We start from the raw sequence: 21,872 nt of genomic DNA, 5'->3' as shown, positions 1-21,872 counted from the left end.
GAGCGGGGCACCCCGTCCCCCAAACTCACTCCTCCAGCAGCTCCCTGCTGGAGGTCCCCGTCTGACCCCTGGCTCCCCGCAACCGCCCCCGACGCGCCTGGCCCCCCCAAGGAGGCGACCCCACCCCTGGCCCCAACCCCTCCCACCCGGCCTCTCTGACCCCTCCCACTGGCCCCGCCCCTAGCCCCTCCCACCCACCCCACCCTTAGCCCCTCCCACCACAACTAGCCCCGCCCCTAGTCCACCCACCTGGCCCCCAGCCCCTCCCACCCGGCCTCTCTGACCCCTCCCGCCGGCCCTGCCCCTAGCCCCTCCCACCTACCCCACCCCCTCAGCCCCTCCCATCGCCACCAGCCCCCCACCCGGCCATCTCTGGCCCCTCCCACCTGCCCCGGCCCCGCACACCGTCCCGCCCCCCTGTTCCCCGCCCCGCCCCCGCCCCGCCCCCCTGTTCCCCGCCCCGCCCACCTGTTCCCCGCCCCACCCACCTGTTCCCCGCCCCGCCCCGTCCCCGCCCACCTGTTCCCCGCCCCGCCCACCTGTTCCCCCGCCCCACCCACCTGTTCCCCGCCCCGCCCCGCCCACCTGTTCCCCGCCCCGCCCCCGCCCACCTGTTCCCCGCCCCGCCCCCGCCCCGCCCACCTGGCGTGCTCCTCCGGGAGCTTCCGCTGCCGCTGCATGTGGAACATGAGGTCCCCGCCGTTGACGTACTCGATGACCAGGAACAGCCTGCGGGGAGGGAGGGCGGAGGCTGAGACCACAGGGGCCCGGGACCCTCCGGGGGGTCCAGGCCGGCGGTGGCCGGGTCCCCTGAGCTGCTCCTGGGCCAGGGGGGAGGCGCTCGTGGGCTTTGGGCGGGAGGGGACACCCTGGGAGGGAGGGGACCCCGCAGGAGCCTGGCCGAGCCCGAGCCCGAGCGCACAGCACGAACCGGGGCGCTGCTCCCGCACTGCACGTCCCCGTGTCCCGGCTGACAGCGCACGGGACCCGGAGAGACGCTCAACACCCCGTTGCCAGGGAGACGCGGGTCTGGACCACCCGCAGGCGGTGCTGACCACAGCTCCCGCTCTCCAAGCGGAGCGGGTCGGCCTCGGGGAGAAGGGAGAGGCCTGGACACACGGGGCCAGCTCCGCAGGCGGAGGAAAGGCCACCAGACGATGGCCAGGGGCACGGCCGGGGGAGGGGAGGACGCGGCCGGTGAGGGACCCTGTCCGCTGAGTGATGGGCTCCGGGGAGGGGACAGGGGCGGCGGAGGAGAGAGGGTGGAGGCCGGGGAGGGGAGGCTGCGGGCGCAGGATCAGGGAGGGAGGAGCCGGTGGGACTGGGGCGGAGCCTGGTCCCTGTGCCCAGCGGGCAGCAGGCCTGGGTCCGGGGTCAGTGCTGACCCGGCCGCAGCGACTCTGGGGAGCAGTGGAGGGGCCGCTGGGGTCAGGCCCGGGCTGGGGGGTCCTGGGAGTCACAGAACCGAGACCCATCGTGTAGTCAGAGGCGCACGCGTCTCCCGACCATTCACCAGCCGGTTCTTTCCGGATAAGCTCTTTGTCTAATTGAATCAGGTCCCGTTTTAAAAATTAAATTCCAGCACGGTTTTCCAGAAATACCCTCGGGTTTGTAGGTCGCGGCTCCACGGGGCGAGCGAGGGAGAGGCCCCTTTCTGTCCCCGCGTCCGTCCGTCCGTCCGGAGGGCGGGCTCCGAACAAGAGAGGCAACTGCCCTGGACCAAAGTCAGGCAGGGACGTGGGAAATGCAGGAAACGATGAACCCCCAGGAGGAGGCCAGTAGGAGGGGCCGCCTGGGAGGGGGGGGGGGCTGCCGCCACAGGGACCTCCGTGCCCCAGGGACCTGCAAACAGCACCTCCCAATAAACATGCCCCCCAACAAACATGCCCCCAATAAACATGCCTGTTCCTCCTTCTGGGCAGACAGGTGGGTCCTCCAGCCCATGAGGGAAAATAAACAGCAAAACAACAACAAACAAAACCGCAAGCAGCACACGGACGGACGGACGGACGGACGCGGGCAGGGGGACAGCGCGGGCAGCGCACAGGTGGCTCCTCCGGGCACTTCTCTGCGTGTGAAGCTGTGTGAAGTGCGTGTGTGTGTGGAAAGCTGTTCTCATGTGGTTTCTGACATTCTTTAACGCAGTTTCGGGTCAGGGCTGACAAAGGAGCCGGGCTTCGTCTGGGCCCAGGCCTGGCCCGAGGGGGGCGCTGTCCTGGGAGGGACCCGGCTGGACGGGGCGGCGGCACCATGGCCTCAGCTCCACGCCGCGTCCAGGTCGGGCGGGGACGTCAGTCACCAAGTCACCACCTCCTTGTGGGGCCTGCACCCCGGCTCCTCCGCCCCCAGTGACAGGCCCCCAAGCGTCCTGTCCCCAAGCTGCCTCCAGTCTGGGCAAAAACAACCAATCATGTGCCCTCGTGTTGTGTGTGTGTGTGGGGGGGGGGGGGGGGCAGGGGGGAGGGAGCCCCCGGGGGGGAGGGGGTCCCCCAGCGACAGGAGGACTCGGCCCCAGAGGCCATGCCCCGAGGGCCCCTCACTGTCCAGGGCATTGGGATGGTGCCCAGAGGCCGCCAGTCTATGCACTCGACACAGAAATAAGCCCCGAAACATCCCCGGTGCCCGGCCGAGCCGCAGGCACCCCAAGGAAGACGCGCGTCTCCCACGATGGCTCGCGCCCCGGCCGCCAGCCTGAGGATCCTGCTCTGGACGCGGCGCGGGCTGCGTTCCCGCTTGTCAGGGGGCCCAGATGACAGCGAGCACATGGGCCCTGAGCCGTCACCAGGTGTCAGAGAACAGAGCTGAGCTGACGTGCCGCCCGCCTGCCACCTGTCACTCACACCGCTCGGTTCTGGGTTAACTGTGACGGTAACAGGCGCACCGCGTCGGCAGTGCGGTGACTCACGCGCCCACGGAGGACCCATCGGCTGTCAGTCTCGGGTGCCTGCGCCCGGGTCACGGCCTTCCGCCTGCTCGCAGCCACACCCCTGCCAGCGCCTCCTGTCACCACGCCTGCTGAGGGTCGACCAGCCGGCCTGCTCTGGCACACCGGCTCCCTGCTGTCCCCCATCCCCCACAGGTGGCTGACCTCTCCTGCCCGAGGCCCGGACCCCACCCTGACTCCCACCCCCACTCGCCCCCGGCCTCGCCAACTCCCCGGGCGGGCACTCAGGCACCAGGTCCCTCCCGTCCAGCAGAAGGCGAGTCTCAGTGCCGTTTATAAGGAGACAGAGCGGGCGGGGCCGAGTGTCCCCAACACGGTGTGACGGGCACCCTCGTTTTTAAAGAGCAAAACCCCTGAGTACGAGGTGGATGGAGGTTAAACAGCAGAAGCGCAGCAGCAACTGGGTCTCAGTGGTGCCCTGTGCCTGGGGCTTGTGCCCTGTGCCTGGGGCTTGGGACCTGTGCCCTGTGCATGGGCCCTGTGCCCTGTGCCTGGGGCCTGTGCCCTGTGCCTGGGGCCGGTGCCCTGTGCCTTGTGCCTGGGGCCGGTGCCCTGGGACCTGTGCCCTGTGCCTGGGGCCGGTGCCCTGGAACCTGTGCCCTGTGCCTGGGGCCGGTGCCCTGGGACCTGTGCCCTGTGCCTGGGGCCGGTGCCCTGGGACCTGTGCCCTATGCCTGGGGCCGGTGCCCGGTGCCCTGTACCTGGGGCCTGTGCCCTGGGGCCGGTTCCCTGTGCCCTATGCCTGGGGCCGGTGCCCTGTGCCCTGTGCCTAGGGCCTAGGCTGGTGCTGAACCGCAGTCTAATGCGCAGGGGGTGGGGTTTGCTAAAAACAGTGATTCTGGCCACGATCTCTGGATCATTTTCCTGAAACAGCTTAACCGGAAGCAGTTTCCCCGTCTGGGCAGCTGCGTCGTTCATTTAATTTGCTGCGTCTGGAGGGCGTGGCTGACGTGCAGGTGTGAGATGTGGTTTCCCAGAGCACGATGTTTACTTGGCACTCATACCCCTGTGCTGGCTGGAGCCACCTGGGGACGTGTGGTGACACCAGTGCTGGCCGTGAAGACGGGTGACCACGGGACCCCCTCATGCCGGGAACGTGCCCAGGGCCGGAGGCAGGCCTCCTGCTGTCCCTGTTCCTAGAGGAAGCTGGGCCCAGGGAGGGCACCCCGGGCGAGGTGGCACGGGCGGGGGAGGAAGGGCGGGAAGTGGAGCCCGTGCCCGCCCCAGAGCCGCTGCCTGGACTGATGGTGAGAGTCTGCAGGGGAGGTAGGTGCTGCCCGACGCACCCTCCCCGGCTGTTCCTAGGCGTCTTCCCCGCGTGCAGCCACTTCCCAACCCCAAGTCAGACCCGCCGATGGACACCCGGTGCGGTCGGTCTAGAAGGGACCCGCTCCCCCTCCCAGCAAACCCGCCCTCGTCCCTCCCACCTGGTGAGTCAGCAAAGCCAACAGGCGCTCACTTCGTTTCTGTACCAAGAACGTGACTGCGCCTTAGACACCTCGGTCTCCTGACACGGAACTGCCTCTGTGGGCGCAGCTTCTATTAAACCACACAGTCAGCCCAAGGACGACGCCCTGCCTGGCCGGGTCCCTCCCGGGACAGACGGCACCGACACAGCTCAGCCCCACCGCAGATCTCATCACAGCCCACGGGCCTGGTACCTGGGACACAGCCCGGAGCCGCCACCGCCCAGGTGCACACCAGCTACGCGGGGCGGCCGCTGTGGCTGCTGAGCGCTGTGAGGCCCGGCCTGGGGGAGCAGGGGAGTGGCCCGTCTTCCTCGGCCACAGAAACACCCGACGGAGGAGTTGCTCCAGCTCTGCCGGGCCTGAGCACGGGAGGCACCGGGACGCACCGGGACGCCGGCCCCGAGCCTGAGCGCCGAGGCTTTGTGCTCGGGCGGCGGTGAGGGAGCGAGGCTGGGACACTGGTCCCTTTGACCTTCACGTCTACAAGCGCGTGGAGTGCGAGTCACCAAGCACCACAGCAAGGGCTTTTCCGGACTCCAGTGAGGGGGTGGGCTTGGGCGCGCCCTCCCTGGGCCCATCCCCACCCAGGAGGCTGCGGTCGGTGCTAAATGGCGGCCGGGAGCCAGTGCGCCGAGTGTGACCGAGGAGGCCGCCTGTCACTTCCCGGCGAGCTCCGGTCAGGCAGCCGGCCGAGGCGGACAGAGCAGGCCCCGGGGACCGGTCACGGCGGCGGGTCCACACGCCCGGCCAACAGTGCGGAAGCCATTCAGAGAGTAACCGGGAGCCCGGAGCCGGGAAAAGACTCTCCAGAAACAGCTGACGGAGGAAGTCGCTCCAGCTCTGCCGGGACGGCCGCAGGGGAGGCACCAGACAGGTGACCGCCAGCAGCAGGTCCCCCCTCATGCCGTGTTCCAACATCCGGCTCGGCTCCCACGCGGGGCTGGCAGCCTGTGGAGCCCGGGGACCCGGCTCCCAGAGGCTGTGGCGGGTTCAGGCAGGTGGAAGGGGGAAGCTGAGGCAGGAAGGAGGTGGAATCTGCGACCCGGGGAGGGGCCAGCGCAGGTCTGGGGGAAAGGCCAGGGGCTCTGCGCTCTCGGGAATGAAGTAACTGAGGTCCGGATGAATGACATTCACTCACGGTGACAGCAGCCAATGAGAACGAAGCTCGGCAGACAAGCCCAACCCCACACTTATCACCGGGAGCAGCGGCCCAGCCTCCTACCTGCTGGTCGTCTGGAAGCAGGAGTGCAGGCCGACCAGGAAGGGGTTGCTGGACGCCTGCTCGAACACGTGCTTCTCCGTCTGCACCCAGTCGATGTCCTGGAACAGAAGCCGGGGGTCAGGGGGCTCCTGACCGCCCGCAGGCAGCCTGGGGAGGGGACGCTGGCTCTCCCCTCCGCTCGTGGGGAGACAACGCAGAGAGAGAGAAACGCCATTTAGAGATGGATCAGCACCATCACCATCTCCAGTCCCATCACCACCGTCACCATCACCATCACCACCGTCACCATCACCACCATCACCACCACCATCACCACCGTCACCACCATCACCATCACCACCACCATCACCATCATCATCGTCACCACCATCACCATCACCACCATCACCACCGTCACCACCACCATCATCACCGTCACCATCACTTTCACCATCATCACCACCATCACCCATTACTATCATCGCCACCTCTACCACCATCATCACCATCTCCACTGTCATCACCACCATCACCATCATCAACACCATCACCATCGCCTCATCACCATCATCACCATCTCCACCATCGGCAGCAGCGTTCTCCATCACCTATTGCAACTGTCATTTACCACCATTTCTACCACCGTCCCCAGCTGTGTGTGGCCTCGGCCACAGGCTCTCTGTGCTCCCGTGGCAGCCTTGGGAGGTGGGTATCATCCCCGCTTAGGGCACGAGGGAACAGGTGGAGGTTAAGCAGATTCTGGAGCCCCACGCCCATCCCCCAGCACCGCTCCGCCCCCAGGGCCGCCTCTCCCGGTCCTTGCTGGAACCTGGGGGAAGCCCCTCTTCGCTCCGCCTGCAGGAGACCCCTGGGGTGGAATGGCTCCAACCCCATCTGTCCATGCAGAGGTCCCTGCTCCTCCTGTCCTGAGCTCCCGACTTGCTCGTGCAATGGCTGCTCGGCAACTCCACACGGCCTCCCCGCTGCAAGCCAGGCCTCCACTGAGCTCAGGACCAGCCCCGCCATCTGCTCGCCAAAGGCAGCCGGTCACCCAGGCGCTCAGGCAGAGCCCCCTGCTGGTCGCCAAGCCGCCTCCTCCCTCCCAGGCGGTGATCAGCCCAGGTTCTTCCGCCTGACTGCCCGGCCTCCCTCCTGCCCGGCCTCCCTCCTGCCTGCACAGCCTCCCTCCTGCCTGCACAGCCTCCCTCCTGCCCACACGCCTCCCTCCTGCCCCCTTGCCTCCCTCCTGCCCGCTGGCCTGTATTCACAGTTCCAGGGATTAGCATGGGAACCTCTCTTTGGGGCCATTAACCAGCCCACGGCTATCGCCGCCCCATCGCCTTCTGTCCAGGCCCAGGCTCATGGCCACAGGACACACCATCTCTCACACGCACACGCGGGAACATACGCTCCCACACGCCGACTCCAGAGGCCGCTCTTCTCGAAGGACCACCTGAAAGCCCTGCCTCCGCCTCTGGGCCCGCACCGCACCCCTCGGCCGTGAGGTGCAGACACACCACTCAGGTGTGAGCTCAGGGCTCAGGGCCAGCTGGGCAGCCTGTGCCCGGCCCAGATGCACCCTGCGGGGGGGTGGGGGGCGGGTGAGCACTCAGGTCCAGCCCCTGCTCTGCCCTCACGCCGTGAGCCGGGTGGGGGCTGTGTCCCGGCGGCAGCAACAGGTCACTGCCTCCGGACCTGGGTCTGTTCTCTGCGTCTAGACACAGAGCCTGCATCTGGTGCAGGAGAAAAAGACCAAAAGTGCATGAAGCCAACCAGCCCAGGGACGATGCTCAGTATCACTAGTCACTATGGCAACGCGGCCAAGACCACAGTAAGAGACCACATCACACGCACCAGGACAGAGCCGACCAACCCAGAAACAGCAGGTCCTGGGAGGACGCGGGGAGCGGGCCCCGCGGCGGCTGCGGGAACGTGGGGGAGCAGCTGCCGGGAGGACGGGCCGCGGCTCCTCAGACAGGTCAGCGCGGACTTACCTGCGACCCAGCAAAGCCACTCCCGGAAAAGACCCCGAAGGACTGAGAACAGAGTCCCTAACAGAGTCCCTAACGGATCCCTGTGCTCTTGTGTCGACGGCAGCTCTCCTCACAGCAGCCGAGGGGGTCAACCCGTGTCCACGCACGGCTGACGGGACAAACCGCAGGGGCCCGCCCGGTGCTGGAACGTTACTCGGCCGGGAAAAGGAGGGACTCAGGCACAGGCTCCCCTGGGAGGAGCCCTGAGCACAGGACGCTCACGGAGAAGCCAGACACAAAGGCCCCGTGTGACCCTGTGCACACGAACGCCTAGGACAGCAAACCCAGACAGAGAGCAGATGGGAGTGATGCCAACAGGGGTGGGGGGTCCCCTTGTCGGGGGATGAAATGTCCTGGCGCTGGGGAGAGGTGATGGTGGTACCACATTACAACATGGGGGGGGGGGGGGTGCTAAATGCCACCGGTGCGTGCACTTCAAAGTGGCTGAAATGGCAAATTATGTGTATATTTCACTTCAATCAAAAGAATAAAGCCCATGAAGCCAGAACTAAAATTCACACAATAAACTGTGATGTGCACCCCTGTGGCTCTCCCACACATGGTGCCCCCGTGGCTCTCCCCACCGTGGCTCCCCCCCGTGGCACTCCCTCCCAGGGTGCCACCTCCCATGAGACTCCGTGGCATCCCCTCCCGTGACGCCCCCCAGTGGCATCCCCTCCCGTGACGCCCCCTCCCGTGGCACCCCCTCCCGTGGCGCCCGCAGCCAGCTCACCTCGTCGTCGTGCACCAGCTCCTTCTTCACCACCTTCATGGCGTAGATCTGGTCGTTCTTCTTGAGCCGCACCAGGAGGACCTTGGCGTAGCTCCCGCGCCCGATGACCCTGATGAGGTCGAAGTCCTGCAGCCCCAGCCCCTGAGAAATCTTGATGCCGTCCATCCCGTCGATGACCGGCTTGAGGTCCTGAAGTGGGGGGACAACGGAGAGGAAAGGGGGGAACGTGTGGGGTTCAGAGACGCACGGGGCATCCCTGCCAACCTCAGCCAAGACCTGCGCCCGGCCCTGCAGCCACCCCACTCGGGAGAAAAGCCAAGAACTACGGACGGCGCAGCTTTCGGCGGAAGGAGCTCGAAACCCCGGAGCTTTTCATTTCCACAGACCGCGGCCCATCCCCAGCCGCCGGTGGCCCGTGAGGGATGCGGGATGCGGGATGCGTGGGGGCAGCCTCGCCAGGACTGAGGGGGTGACTGCAGGCTCACGTGCCCTGGGCCATCAGGGCTGCGGCCGGGAGCTGCCTGGCCCGCCGGCCATCACTAGCTCAGTCTCCAAAGAGAGTGTTACTGGGACGTGCTCAGAGCGACGGCAACCACTCCCTCCCTCCCCGTGGAGCACCTCCGCCCAGGACCCGGGGCCAAGGAGGTAAGTGTCTCTGACTCGCGCACACGGGACCACAGGTAGGAAACGGACCGGGACATCCGTGGGTCACTGTGGGAAGTGGGCCAGGGGGCTGCTCCCCGAGGCTGTGTGGACAGAGTAGAGCGCCGGCTGGGCTGTGTGGCCAGTTGCCTGTTCACGAGGGCACCTCGACGGTGCCCATCACCAGTGCTGCCCAGAGGCCACGTGCACCCCAGGCCCGAAGCCGGGGAGGAACGGGAAGGGCAGCAGCGGAGCTGCCCGGCCAGGACCCTCTCCGGCCAGAGGACCACCTAGGACCCGGGTTTATAAAAAGACCTGGGTGTCCAGGTCTTCCTCCCAGACCTGGCACAGAGCTCCTAAAGCCTTTGGAATTTCCCAAGTGCCCGAGGGCTTCTGTGATGCTAATGAGGTGACTGTGCAAAGCCCCTCAATCACCTGGGAGGGGCGGTTGCCAGGGAAACCAGCCCGATGGAGATGGGAGGGTGGGAACTTTCAGTCCCACAGGGAGGGCGGGAACTGGCTACGTAGCTCTCTCCGTGGCCAGTGAGGGTGGGTTCGCTCCTGCCTGTGGAACGAAGCCCCTAAGACCCCCAAGGAGGAGGCCGGAGACCATGCAGGTTCGGGGAGGGTGACCCCCGGGAGGGCTGGGCCTGAGTTATTTCCTTTTACAATGAACCCGCCACCTACAAGTGAAGCTTCCCTGACCCTGAGAGCCGCTCAGCCACAGGGGCTGCCAGCAGCACAGTGACACGCTGCACTGAGACCTCCTGGCCCAGAACCCTCCCCCTCCCCCGTGGGGCCGGGGCGCCTCCAGGCAGATGAGCGAGCCCTGGGTTAGGCTGTAGGACCCGGGGTCAGGGTCCAAAGAGAACCGGAGAACGGCTTCGTGGGAAACACACAGCAGGAAAAGTGAAGGATGCATCGTTCGACGAAATAAACGATTTCACAAAAATGAGAGCTCAGACACCGGCCTGGACCCGGTCTGCCAGCGGGTGAAGAGGGTGTTGGGGAGATGGTGCCAGGACGCGACCCCAAGAACCTTCGGGGAAGCAGCCTCTGGGGTGTCACAAAGGACAGGCCCCACCCAAGCGAGCCCGGCCCGCATGGCTCAGGGGTGAGCGTTGGCCCAGGAACCAGGAGGTCAGGGTTCAATTCCCGGTCAGGGCATAGGGCTGGATTGCGGGCTCCATCCCAGTGTGGGGCATGCAAGAGGCAGCTGATCAATGATTCTCTCTCATCATTGATGTTTCTCTCTCTCTCCCTCTCCTTTCCTCTCTGAGATCAATAAACATATCCTATATAATAAAGTGGCAATATGCAAATTAACCCTCATGCCCTCACAAGATGGCTGCCTATGACCAGGCCGGCAGGGGGGTTAGTGAGGGACGACCAAACAACTGAATAGCAGGCTGCGTGGGGCAACCAGGCCGGCGGGGGGGCCGTGAGGGGCAACTAGGCCAGCAGGGGGGGCAGTTAGGGGCGACCAAGCTGGCAGGGGTGGCACTGAGAGACAACCAGGCCGGTGTGGGGGGCGCAGTTAGGGGCGACCAGGCCGGTGGGGGGGGTGCAATTGGGGGCAACCAGGCCAGCAGGGGGGGCAGTTAGGGGTGACCAGGCCAGCGGGGGGGTGCAATTGGGGACAACCAGGCCGGCAGGGGGGGCAGTTTGGTGTGACCAGGCTGGCAGGGGGGGCAATAAGGGGTGACCAGGCCAGTGGGGGTGGGGGGCAGTTAGGAGCGACCAAGCCGGCAGGGAGGGGGCAGTTGGGGGTGACCTGGCCGGCAGCGGGGGGCAATTAGGGGCGACCACACCAGCAGCGGAGGCAGTTAGGGGCAATCAGGCCAACACGCAGAGGCAGTGAGGGGCGATCAGGCAGGCAGGCAGGTGAGCGATTAGGAGCCAGCAGACCAGGATTGGGAGAGGGATGTCCGACTGCCGGTTTAGGCCCAATCCCCAGGATCGGGCCTAAACCAGCAGTTGGACATCCCCCGAGGGGTCCCGGATTGGAAAGGGTGCAAGTTGGGCTGAGGTACCCTCCACCGCCCTCCACCGAATTTCATTAATGGATCCTCTAGTATTAAAAAAAAAAAAAGAGCCAGCACTGCCAGAGCCAGGTCCTGGGTGCCCCCTCCTCGCCGCCCAGTCTCCTCCCGGCGCCTCACAATCAGCCTTCACATCGCACACAGGTTCCCAGAGACAGAGGGTCCCGTGCGCCGTGTGAGCAGTGCCCGTGGACGCCAAGGTCTCAGGGCTTCACGAGGCACCGATTTCCCGCGATGGGAGTGCCTGTCGTGGAAAGGGTCACAGGGAACCTGAGGATCTGAGCCTGGGAGCGAGAGCCACGTCACGAATGAGCTCGTGGGCATCTCAGTCCACGTGTGGCCCTGGGCCCAGACACGGCCAGCCCCACAGAGGGCCCAGGAGACAAGGCAAAGGCTCGTGAGCCCGCCCCCCACCCGGCCTGACCCGACCCTGCGGCCACATGGGCTCCTGCGCCCACCACGATGGCCTGAGCCCCTGGGCTGATGTGGAAACAGCCATGCCAACACCGGTGCCACGGAAGCTCCTTGAGTGCCAGCGCGGTGCTAAGTGTGAGCATAAGCCCCGCCCGGTGCAGAATATAACCCACGGACAGTGCGATCATTATCCAAACCTGGGGCCAGAGGTCCCTGAGCCAGGTTAGGCCGCCTGCCGCCTGGGCTCCCACAGCCTCAGCCAATGACAGCTCGGCCCCCACACTCTGAGATTCAGCCACGGCTCACACTGCCACATTCACCTACTCTGTCCGTCCAGCCACTCAGAGGTCACCTCGGCACTAAACATAAAGATGCTAAACCTCACGGACCTCTGCCCCCTGCAGCAGGGCCTCCTGCTGCCCCTAGACCACGCCCTCCCTGAGCCACGTCCCCAAACGTGTCCCGTTCACGTTAAAATGCCTCAGTTGCCCCAGAAAGGAGCCGATGGACCCAGACATGAAATCCTCAGGCGCCACCTGCACTCACCTCCGAGTCATCTTTAATGCTGTCACGTTTCCGGGAGGAGGAGATGTAAGGAACTGGGAAGGGAAAGGAACAGGATGTCACAGGTGTGGTCAGGAGGATGTCCGCCGACACCGGGACAAGGCCAGCGGCGCGCGGGGCAGACGCCGGCAGCAGCCACACCCGACTCAACCAGGCTCAACCTGTGGGACAAGTCATGTCAGATGCTGGTGTCCACCTGCCAGTCTTTGTTCTTAGAGTGGACAGACGGACAGATGGATGGATAGGGGGGTGGGTGTCAGGTGGATGGGGAGATGAGATGGTGAATGAGTGGATGGTGGTTGGTGGATAGTAGATGGTGGAAGGGTGGGTATGTGGATGGATGGGTAGATGGATGAGTGAATAATGGATAGGTGGGTGGATGGTGGATGGGTGGATGGATGGTGGATAGTTGAGTGAATGGGTGGATGGGTGGTGGGGATGGTGGATAGGTGGGTGGTGGACAGATAGGTGGATGGTGGATGGATGGGGAGATGGATGAGTGAGTAATGGATAGGTGGGTGGATGGTGGGTGGTGGGTGGTGGATAATGGATGGGTGGGTGAGTGAATTGACACAGATGACGGGTGATGGACGGGTGGGTGGGTGGGTGGGTGGGTAACTGCTGTGAGGAGTCTCCTCGTGGGAGCTGCTGTGCTAAGAGAAGAGCCTGGTCTCCTTTCACCCCGAAGGGCTCCTGGGATCGGGGAGCCCGTTCCCACCAACAAAACACCCTGCCAAACCCCGGGAGCTACAACGCACACCGAGGCCCAGCCGCCCAGCAGCCTCCCCCCCGAGGCCCAGCCGCCCAGCCGCCTTTCCCCCGAGGTCCAGCCGCCCAGCGGCCTCCCCCCCGAGGCCCAGCTCCCCAGCCGCCCAGCAGCCTCCCCCCCGAGGCCCAGCCGCCCAGCCGCCTTTCCCCCGAGGTCCAGCAGCCCAGCAGCCTCCCCCACGAGGCCCAGCCGCCCCGCCCCACAGCAGCCGAGAGGGGGGTCAGTGCAGTAGCTGCCACACCGAGCGCCTTGCAGACGCCCCTGTAGGCGCAGAGGGGAGCGGGGGTCCCACGGCAGCCACTCGGGGAGACGTGGGGCCCAGGGAAGGCCCCGGAGAGCGTGTCTCGGCCCCACCATGGGGGCCTCACCGCCGACCTGGTCCGGGGAGGGCAGACGGGGTCAGGAAGGGGAGGCCAGCGGGCACCAGGGCGGCAGCGCCCGGCGCCGGGGGAGGAAGCGCTTACTGCCATCGGTCTCCTCGGGAGCCAGGTCCGCGTCGTCCTTGTCATCTACCGGAGGCTCCTGGGACGGCATGACGGGATCCTGCGGGGAGAGGCCCCCGGGCGCAGCGTCAGCGCAGGAGCCGCGGCTCTGAGACGGGAGGCGGCAAAGCTCCCGTTAGAGCAGACACGCTGGCCGGCCAGCTCAGTGGTGAGCGTTGACTATGAACCAGGAGGTCAAGGTTCGATTCCGGTCAAGGGCACAGGCCCGGGTTGCGGGCTCGATCCCCAGTGGGGGGCGTGCAGGAGGCAGCCGATCGACGCTTCTCTCATCACTGATGTTTCCATCCCCCTCCCCCTCTCCCTCTCCCTCTCCCTGAAACCGATGAAAACATTTAAAAAGAAAACACGCACATTGTGACGCGTGTCCTGACACACATCCGGCCAACCGCTACCTGGTCGCACTGCAGTGACCGGTGATGCCACCGGCCGAGGTGCCCGCTCCGCGCCCCGGGGGGCGGCCTGCCCGGCAGGTGCTGGGTGCGACGGGCACTTTTCCCGAAGGCTCGGCCCCCGCCCCCGCCCTCACTGAGGCTTCTGCACATGTCAGCCCCAGGCAGGCTCCGAGCCACGTCCGGCTCACAGGGTTCCACACGCTGACGTCACAATGGAGGCAGCTCCCCGCGGGCGGTCACCTGGGCGCCAGCGTGGGCTCCCTCGGCCCGGGGACTGGCTGGTCTTTGGGGCTGAACTCATCTCTGAGGCGAACGTGGGCCTAGGGACCCCCTAGGACAGGCGTGGGGAGCGTCCAGCCCGCGGGCCAGGCGAGGCCTATGAAGCCACCGGGTCTGGCCCTGCCAGGGCATGAGGGCGAGGTAATCGTTGGGCCAAATCGAAGAGGCTCATTTTTAAGCTGATGATGTTGTATGGCCCGAGGATGACGTCACAGATACCCACGTGGCCCGGGGCAGCAAAAGGTTCCCCACCCGACCTAGGGGCCCGGGGAAGGGGCCCCCTTGTGGACTTTGGCAGCCACAGTGCAAGGAGCCGAGCGCCAGTCTGTGCGGGGACCCCGCGTCCCCGGGCACCAGCCCCAGAGGCGTCTTTCCCGCCCTCATGGCGACAGGAGCCAACTGCGCACACGGCCAGCAGCGCCCGAGGGGCCAGGCACCGGGCAGCCCTGACTCCCAGCAGCATGGGTTCATCTCCACAGCTCACCCCCCACACCCAGCCCAGAGCCGCAGAGGGCCCCGGGCTCCCCAAGGGCACCGGGGACTCTCAGGGCTCGGCAAGAGGGGTCCTGTCCCCGACTGTTTGCTGGGGCCACCCTCTGCGCCCACAGGTGCCCCCCATCTCATGTCCTCTGTGGCAGGGACCAGGGAGGGGGCAGAGAGGGGATGGGGATGGGGGAGGGGAGGAGGGGTCAGGGAGGGGACGGGGACGGGGGCAGAGAGGGGATGGGGAGGAGGGCGGGGCCGGGCAGGGAGGGGGCAGAGACAGGGACAGGGACAGGGCTGGGAGGGCGGGGCCGGCAGGGAGGGGGCAGAGACAGGGACGGGGACAGGGCTGGGAGGGCGGGGCCGGGCAGGGAGGGGATGGGGAGGAGGGCGGGGCCGGGCAGGGAGGGGGCAGGGAGGGGGCAGAGACAGGGATGGGGACAGGGCTGGGAGGGCGGGGCCGGGCAGGGAGGGGATGGGGAGGGGGGAGGGAAGGAGGGGTCAGGGAGGGGACGGGGACGGGGGCAGAGAGGGGAGGGGGAAGGGGGGGAGAGACAGGGACTGGAACAGGGCTGGGAGGAGGGCAGGGCCGGGCAGGGAGGGGGCAGGGAGGGGGCAGGGACAGGGATGGGGACAGGGCTGGGAGGGCGGGGCCGGGCAGGGAGGGGATGGGGAGGGGGGCAGAGAGGGGAGGGGGCAGGGAGGGGGCAGAGGCAGGGACGGGGACAGGGCTGGGAGGGCGGGGCCGGCAGGCCCACACTCACCATATGCCTCTGGCAGGTCAGCGGGACGAGCACGTGGCAGCGCTTATGGACCAGCAGTTTGCAGTTGACGCACCGGTAGCCCTGCCTGGCGAGGCCCCATATCCTCTCGCTGCACTGGCCGCAGTACGCTCTCTGCAGACGGATGACAAGGCGCCTGAGGCCGGGCTGGTGCTCCCAGAGCCCATAAGCCCGGAGGGGCCAGCCAAGCGCAGGCCAGCAGCACCTCCGGTGATTCTCTCGGAAGACGGCGTGGAGCTGGGGCAGTGGGTGGCCTGGGCTCAGGAGCCCCCTCAGTCCATCCCCGTGGGGGGACCTGTGGCCCCGAGGAGGCGGCCTGCGGGCAGGGGTGACGAGGGCTGGAGCAGAGCAGCCGTGGGCACCCAGGGAGCACGGGCCCGCCTGGCCTGTGACGGCCACAGGAACACGCAGTCACCTCCATTTTTCCGGGACTTTGTCGACCTTCAATGGCCCCCTTTGTTCTTCATGGTCCTAAACTGACCCTGAGGGTCACCGTCAGCTTTACTGACCCTGAGTGTGAGCTGTCCCACGTGTGAGCATGAAGCTGGTCTCAGCGCCGGCCACGGCTCGCCCACCCGCGCCCAGGCCCATGGTTGCTTCCCGCTCCACGGCCACGGCTCGCCCACCCGCGCCCAGGCCCATGGTTGCTTCCCGCTCCACGGCCACGGCTCGCCCACCCGCGCCCAGGCGCCCGCGCTTCCCAGCTAGAACTTTCCAGCCGTAACTCATGTACAGGTTTCCGTTTCTCTTGTCATTTCAAACACATTTCTCTCTGCTGAGAGGGTCGCAAATAAAAAGGGGGCACCCGTACCCACAGCCTGGTCGGAGCTCATTTAAGAAAACCGGTCAAATCCTACACCACGAGGTCAGGGCCAGCCCTCTCGGACGCGCCCGCTCCTGGGCCAGTGGCACTGAGCCCCTCTCAACAGGTGGCGACAGGGGTACACAGCACTCAACACGGAGCACTCAGCACAGAGCACTCGGCACTCAGGACAGAGCACTCAGCACTCGGCACGGAGCACTCAGCACTCGGCACAGAGCACTCGGCATGGAGGACTCAGCACAGAGCACTCAGCACAGAGCACTCGGCACTCAGCACTCAGCACTCGGCACAGAGCACTCGGCACTCAGCACTCGGCACTTGGCACACGACAGCCAGAGCCCACATCCCGGGGGGCCGCGCTCACCCTGTTAAAGCGCTTGGCTTGGAAGAGGTGGCCGTTGGCGCGGTACAGCTTCCTCCATCTTCGGGCTCCGCGGCGGTAGATGGATTCTGGAAAGGACACGGGAAGGTTGTGAGCAGGTGCCTTTGGGACAGGCTGCTGCCGGGCGGCCAGGGCCTGGGAGGCAGGCGCGACGACAGCAAGCGGCTCCCTCCCGCTCCTCCTCACGTGGCCCCTCCCCACGTGGCCCCTCCTCGCGTGGCCCCGTCACAGCCCTGGGGGGTGGACAGACGGGCCCAGACAGCAGCCCGATGCTGCAGGGCAGCATCCGCCAGGGTCAGGCTGAGGGACCATCCGAGACCGTGTCCTCCCGCCTCCTGTGACCCCTTTGCTCCGGCAGGGACACCGGGCGCCTCGTACCTAGGACGGACGAGACTTGAGCTCAGGTGAGATTTATGCCTCCTGCCCACCCAGGGGCAGCGGCTGCCACGCGGTCCAGTGAGCCTGACCACAGCGCCCACCAGCGCAGCCCAGCCCCCCAGACACGAGCCCCTGGGGGTCCCCAGCCCAGCAAACCCCGGGGCAGGGGAAGCAAAACAAGGATCCCGTCATCGATCGCCACTTTCACGACACGCATGCGACCAAGTCCCAGGAAGGGGAGTGGGGAGCCCTCTCCCGGGGCCGCACTGGGACCCAGTTCTGGTCCCAGAGCACAAGCCCTGCACCCAGCCCCTTTGACACGAGCGTGTGAAGCAGCGCCTTCGGCCAGCAGCTCCAGCTCACAGCCCCGCAGGGGAGGCCTCGGGGGACAGGAGGGGGTGGGGACGGACGGACGGAAGGACGGACAGACGGACGCGAATGTGGAAATGGTGACGGGATGCTTTTAAAACAAGCAAGTGACTGGCTCGGGCGGGAATTGCCGGAATCTGGTCACGGCGAGCACAGACCCGCTTCTCCCCTTTCACGGGAGATCGGTCAGAGTCATGCGGCTGGGTTCCTGGGGGGCAGGAGCCACGGCCACGGTGGGGGCCGCGTGGCCTGGCCCTCCCTCGAGGGCTCCACGCCCAGGGAGACCAGGGCGGGGCTGGGGGCAGAGCCAGCACCTCCCTCCCCACCACGTGGGGCTCACACCGCAGGCTCAGCCTGGAGTCCCTCATCCACGTGCCCCTCGTTCCACCTGCCCCCCATCAGCCTGCCCCTGACCCCCGAGGGCCTCTGCCCAGACGACAGGTGCCCCCTGGCTTGTTCTGGGGGAACCTGGCCCACGGCGGGTCCCTGCTCACGTCCACAGGAGTGACCGTCCCCCCTACAGCGCGAGGGAGCAGGGCACAGGGGCCGAGGCAGGGATGGCCGAGGGGGCTGGGCAGGTCAGGGGGGACACACCAGCCCCAAGGCGCTGGCTCTGCCCTCCGCCCGAGCACTGGACAGGACAGAGTCTGAACACGCCACAGGGTGTCCTTCAAGTCGCTTAAAGCTGCGGAACAGAAACCAAGCCATCGAGGGCCCGAGGGCGACACACATGCCGGGCCAAGCGCGGGGACAGGGCGGGAGCCCGCGGGTGCGGAAGGAGTGATGAGTCCACGGTGAGCCCTGGGTCCCCGTGAAGCTGAATGTCCGTCCCCGATTCGTCCGGGGAAGCCCTGAGCGGGTCCGGGGCTGCGTTTGGAGGGGGGCCTGTGAGGGACGAGGCCGGGCGAGGTCACCCGGACGCCTCTGATGGGATACGTGTCCTCGTAAGAACAGGAGAGCCCGCGCCGGGTGGGCTCAGTGGGTAGAGCGTCGGCCTGCGGACTGAAGGGTCCCGGGTTCGAGTTGGGTCAAGGGCACGGACCTCGGGTGCCGGCTCCTCCCCAGCCCGGGCCCTGGTCGGGGCGCCTGCAGGAGGCAGCCCATCGATGTCTCTCTCACGTCGATGTGTCTCTGGGTCTTTCCCTCTCTCCCCCGCTCGCTCTAAAAATCAATGGAAAATACCCTTGTGTGAGGATTAAAGAGAGAGAGAGAGAGAGAGAGAGAGAGAGCCACAGCCCTGTTCCTGGGAAGCAACAGACACATGAGAAAAGTTCCCGGGAGAAGGAACGCGTGTGGGCGCCAACGGGGGGGGGAGGGGTGTCGGGGGACAGCGGCCATGTGCCCAGCCACGTCCACCGTCTCCCTGGACTCATCTCCACGGAGGAGACGCCGTGGGAAACGGGCCACAGACACGTGGGTGAACGGGAATGGCCTCCTGGGGACGGGACGGGGGGGGGGGGCGGCCGCTCAGCCGCCCTGGAGGAGCCCCGGCCACTCGGGGTGCACGGCCTGGCGGCCACCCTGGCCCCGTGTCGCTCTGAGTGCGCTGTGGGAAGGCGTGGGTCCCGCCCGCGGGCGCAGTGGCTCCGGCCAGCGGTGGCGGAGACCCGGTGGCTGCGGCAGCTGTCGGCGCTGGCTTCCCCCTCAGTGGCTCGTCGCCGGCTGAGAGTCTATAATTAGGACGCTGGGGGATTTTAACCAGCCGTCGCCATGGCAATCTGGCGTCTTGACGGCTCTGACAAGGCGAAGAAAATACATTTAAAGAAACGGAACTGAGAGCAACAGGCTGCGAAGCGCAGTGCGCACCCCCAGGTTCGCACGTGGCCGGCCTCGCCCGGAGCGCGTGGGGCGGCAGTCGAGGCCTCCTGTTCCCCGAGGACGGACAGCCGCCGGGCGACCAGCCCAGCCCAGGCGCCCTGGGACGCGGCCAGGGGACAGCGCCAAGCACAGCCACGGGGCGGTGAGGAGCCCGCGGACCAAGGGAGGGGTGCAGCCACACGGGGTGGCCACGCCTCCACGCCAGCTCCCTCCTGGGGAGCGACTTCCATGAATTCTGCGCCCAGGAGGGCGGGGCCGCCGTCTCCCCAGGGTGAGGTGCAACGTCAGCTCATTCTAGGCAAATATTTGATCAAAAATGGCAATCATTGCCTTGGCCGGTGTGGCTCAGTGGCTAGAGCGTAGGCCTGCGGACGGAAGGGTCCTGGGTTCGATTCCAATCAAGGGCACAGGCCCGGGTTGCGGGCTCGATCCCCAGTGTGCGGCGTGCAGGAGGCAGCCGATCCATGATTCGCTCTCATCATTGACGTTTCTCTCTCTCTCTCCTTTCCTCTCTAAAATCAATAAAAACATAGTTTTTTTTTTTTTTTTTTTAAAAGCAGATTAGACAAACAAGAGAGGGTGGTAGGAGGCCGCAGATTGAGGCAGGAAGGAAAAAACGGAAGAGCGAAGGATCTACGCGATTCGGGGAAGACGTGCACACAGGCTGGGGAGCGAGGAGCGTGAGCAGGGCCACACCTGAGAAGACGCCGGCTGGTCTCCACAGAGCTGGCCGAGCCGAGTCCGGACAAATCAGGCCCACCCCTCCCCCGCCCCCGCCCCCGCGGCTGCTCAATGGAAGGACAAGGACGTTTCCAACGCAGCCGAGCAAAGAGAGGCACTGCCTTCGAGGGGACGGCGCCATGTCGGCTGGCGACGCTCCACAGAAACAGGGCCCAGGAGGGTGGCCCACAGGCAGCAGCGCCACGGCCCGGAGTCACCCGAGGCCACGCCCGGCGGAGAACGTCCTCGCCAGCGAAGGCAGAAGAAAGATACTTCCCAGAAAGGACACGCAGCTCCCGGTCAGCAGGCGGAGCTGGAGGACGGGGCAGGCAGTGAACAGGCAGGAGGGCAGGGTCTCAGCCGAGGCCCCCGGCAGGAAGCAGCGAGCTCACGGAGGGCGAATCTGACGGATGCTCCTTCGCGGATATTAGCGGCGATGACTGTGGGGTTTACAGCACGTGTAGGCTCTGCACACGTAACAGCAGCATGAAAACCGATGGGGGATCGAGAGAGTGGAGTAATGCCCTGACCGGTGTGGCTCAGTGGATAGAGCGCCGGCCTGCGGACAGAAGGGTCCCGGGTTCGATTCCGGTCAAGGGCATGTACCTGGGTTGCAGGCACATCCCCAGTGAGGAGTGTGCAGGGGGCAGCTGGTCGATGTTTCTCTCTCATCGATATTTCTAACTCTCTATCCCTCTCCCTTCCTCTCTGTAAAAAATCAATGAAATATATATTTTTTTAAAAAAGGGGAGTGGAGTAAGGTTACAAGGTTCTTGCCTTCCTGGGAATCAGCAAAAGCGACCCTGGAAGGCCCGTTGTTCCAAGAATCAAGAACGTGCCTTCTGATTTCTCAGGAAGCCAGAATATTTCAAATATACAAAGTGCTGAACAAAGCCAACAAAAGGGAGGGAGAGAGCATCCACACGTGATTAAAACCAAGGACCGGAAGGCCGATTACGAACGAAGTGGCGACGACACTCTTTACGTTTCAAACAGCAACGTGACGTATGACCCCGAGTGTGAACAGACGAAAGGCTGCAGCGAAAAGCTGCGACTGTCAGCCTCTGTCAGATTAAAACGACTCCCTTCGGCTCTCAGGGCCGTTTCCAAACCAAGACCCAGAGAAGGCGAAAGTCAGAGGGTGGAAGACATACACCTCATAAACACCAGCCCCCGCCCCCCGCCCCCCCAGCTGGTATAACGTTAACATCAGCCCAAGGAGGCGTACGTGCTAGTCATACTTTTCCTGTTGAAGAGCAAGAGTTCATGATGATAAAAGTGTCCGTTCGAAAGACAGACAGAACGATCCTGAATCGGTAGCACCTGATATTAATTAACACAAAAAGCAGAAAACATGAACAAAACCCTAATTAACAGAAGACACATCCCTGACAGTAATTCAATATCTATAGGTATCAAAAGTGTTTAATGACAATAAAGAAATGAACTGCCAATAAATATGATTTAGACTTTTAAAAGATCCTTAAAGCCCGGCCGGCGGGGCTCAGTGGTTGAGCGTCGACCTATGAACCAGGAGGTCACGGTTCGATCCCGGTCAGAGCACAGGCCTGGATTGTGGGCTCGATCCCCGGTGGGGGGCGTGCAGGAGGCAGCCGATCAGTGATTCTCTCTGATCATTGATGTTTCTATCTCTCCCTCCCTGCCTCTCTGAAATCAACAATAATATATTTTTAAAAAGAAGCAAGAAACAAAATGGGGGGAGAGCTTACAACACGAGACGCTAACCGTCACGGCAAAGCTGAATTGTAACTGGTGGAGCCGCAGAGCCCAGCGGACAGAAGCCCAGAGACAGGCCACGGGGGTCACCCAGCGTGGGCAGGAGGCCGCTGGGACCCGCTGGGAAAGCCTGGTGCTGGGTCCCGGGCGCTGACCACGGTCGCAGGCCTGTCCAACCCCCACCGCGCACCAGGCCGACTGCCAGGCTGGGCCTGGGCCTGGGAGCAGCGCCCGGTCCAGGGGATTCCCTCACAGGACGAAGAGCACCATCCGTCGGATTTCACGCTTGTCACGCGTGAGAAGCCATCTCGGGGCGGGGAGGACTCGGGGCCGGCACAGGACTCACTCCCGAAACGCACGGAGCTCCCGCGAGTCAGTGCTAGTAAGAGCGGCGA

General features: G+C 65.4%; 1 protein-coding gene across 2 annotated transcripts in view; it reads right to left on the bottom strand.

The window, feature by feature from the left end:
• Nucleotides 1-21,872, bottom strand: part of PRKCZ (protein kinase C zeta) — a 62,393-nt gene that overhangs the window by 7,699 nt on the left and 32,822 nt on the right. Inside the window, exons 5-11 of one of the 2 annotated variants that reach the window (XM_070403878.1) lie at nt 16,438-16,523; nt 15,233-15,364; nt 13,276-13,402; nt 12,025-12,077; nt 8,381-8,569; nt 5,636-5,733; nt 643-729 (exon numbers count right to left, since the gene is read on the bottom strand). In XM_070403878.1, the coding sequence (XP_070259979.1) occupies nt 643-729; nt 5,636-5,733; nt 8,381-8,569; nt 12,025-12,077; nt 13,276-13,402; nt 15,233-15,364; nt 16,438-16,523 (772 nt within the window). The remainder of the gene's footprint in view (nt 1-642; nt 730-5,635; nt 5,734-8,380; nt 8,570-12,024; nt 12,078-13,275; nt 13,403-15,232; nt 15,365-16,437; nt 16,524-21,872) is intronic. The other variant, XM_070403879.1, reaches the window with a different exon arrangement.

Source organism: Myotis yumanensis, unplaced genomic scaffold (genome assembly GCF_028538775.1).
Source record: "Myotis yumanensis isolate MYYU_CA2020_CCGP unplaced genomic scaffold, mMyoYum1.0.hap1 SCAF_2, whole genome shotgun sequence".
In the NCBI taxonomy this organism is placed as follows: Eukaryota; Metazoa; Chordata; class Mammalia; order Chiroptera; family Vespertilionidae; genus Myotis; species Myotis yumanensis.
This window is presented reverse-complemented; position numbering and strand designations above follow the sequence as displayed.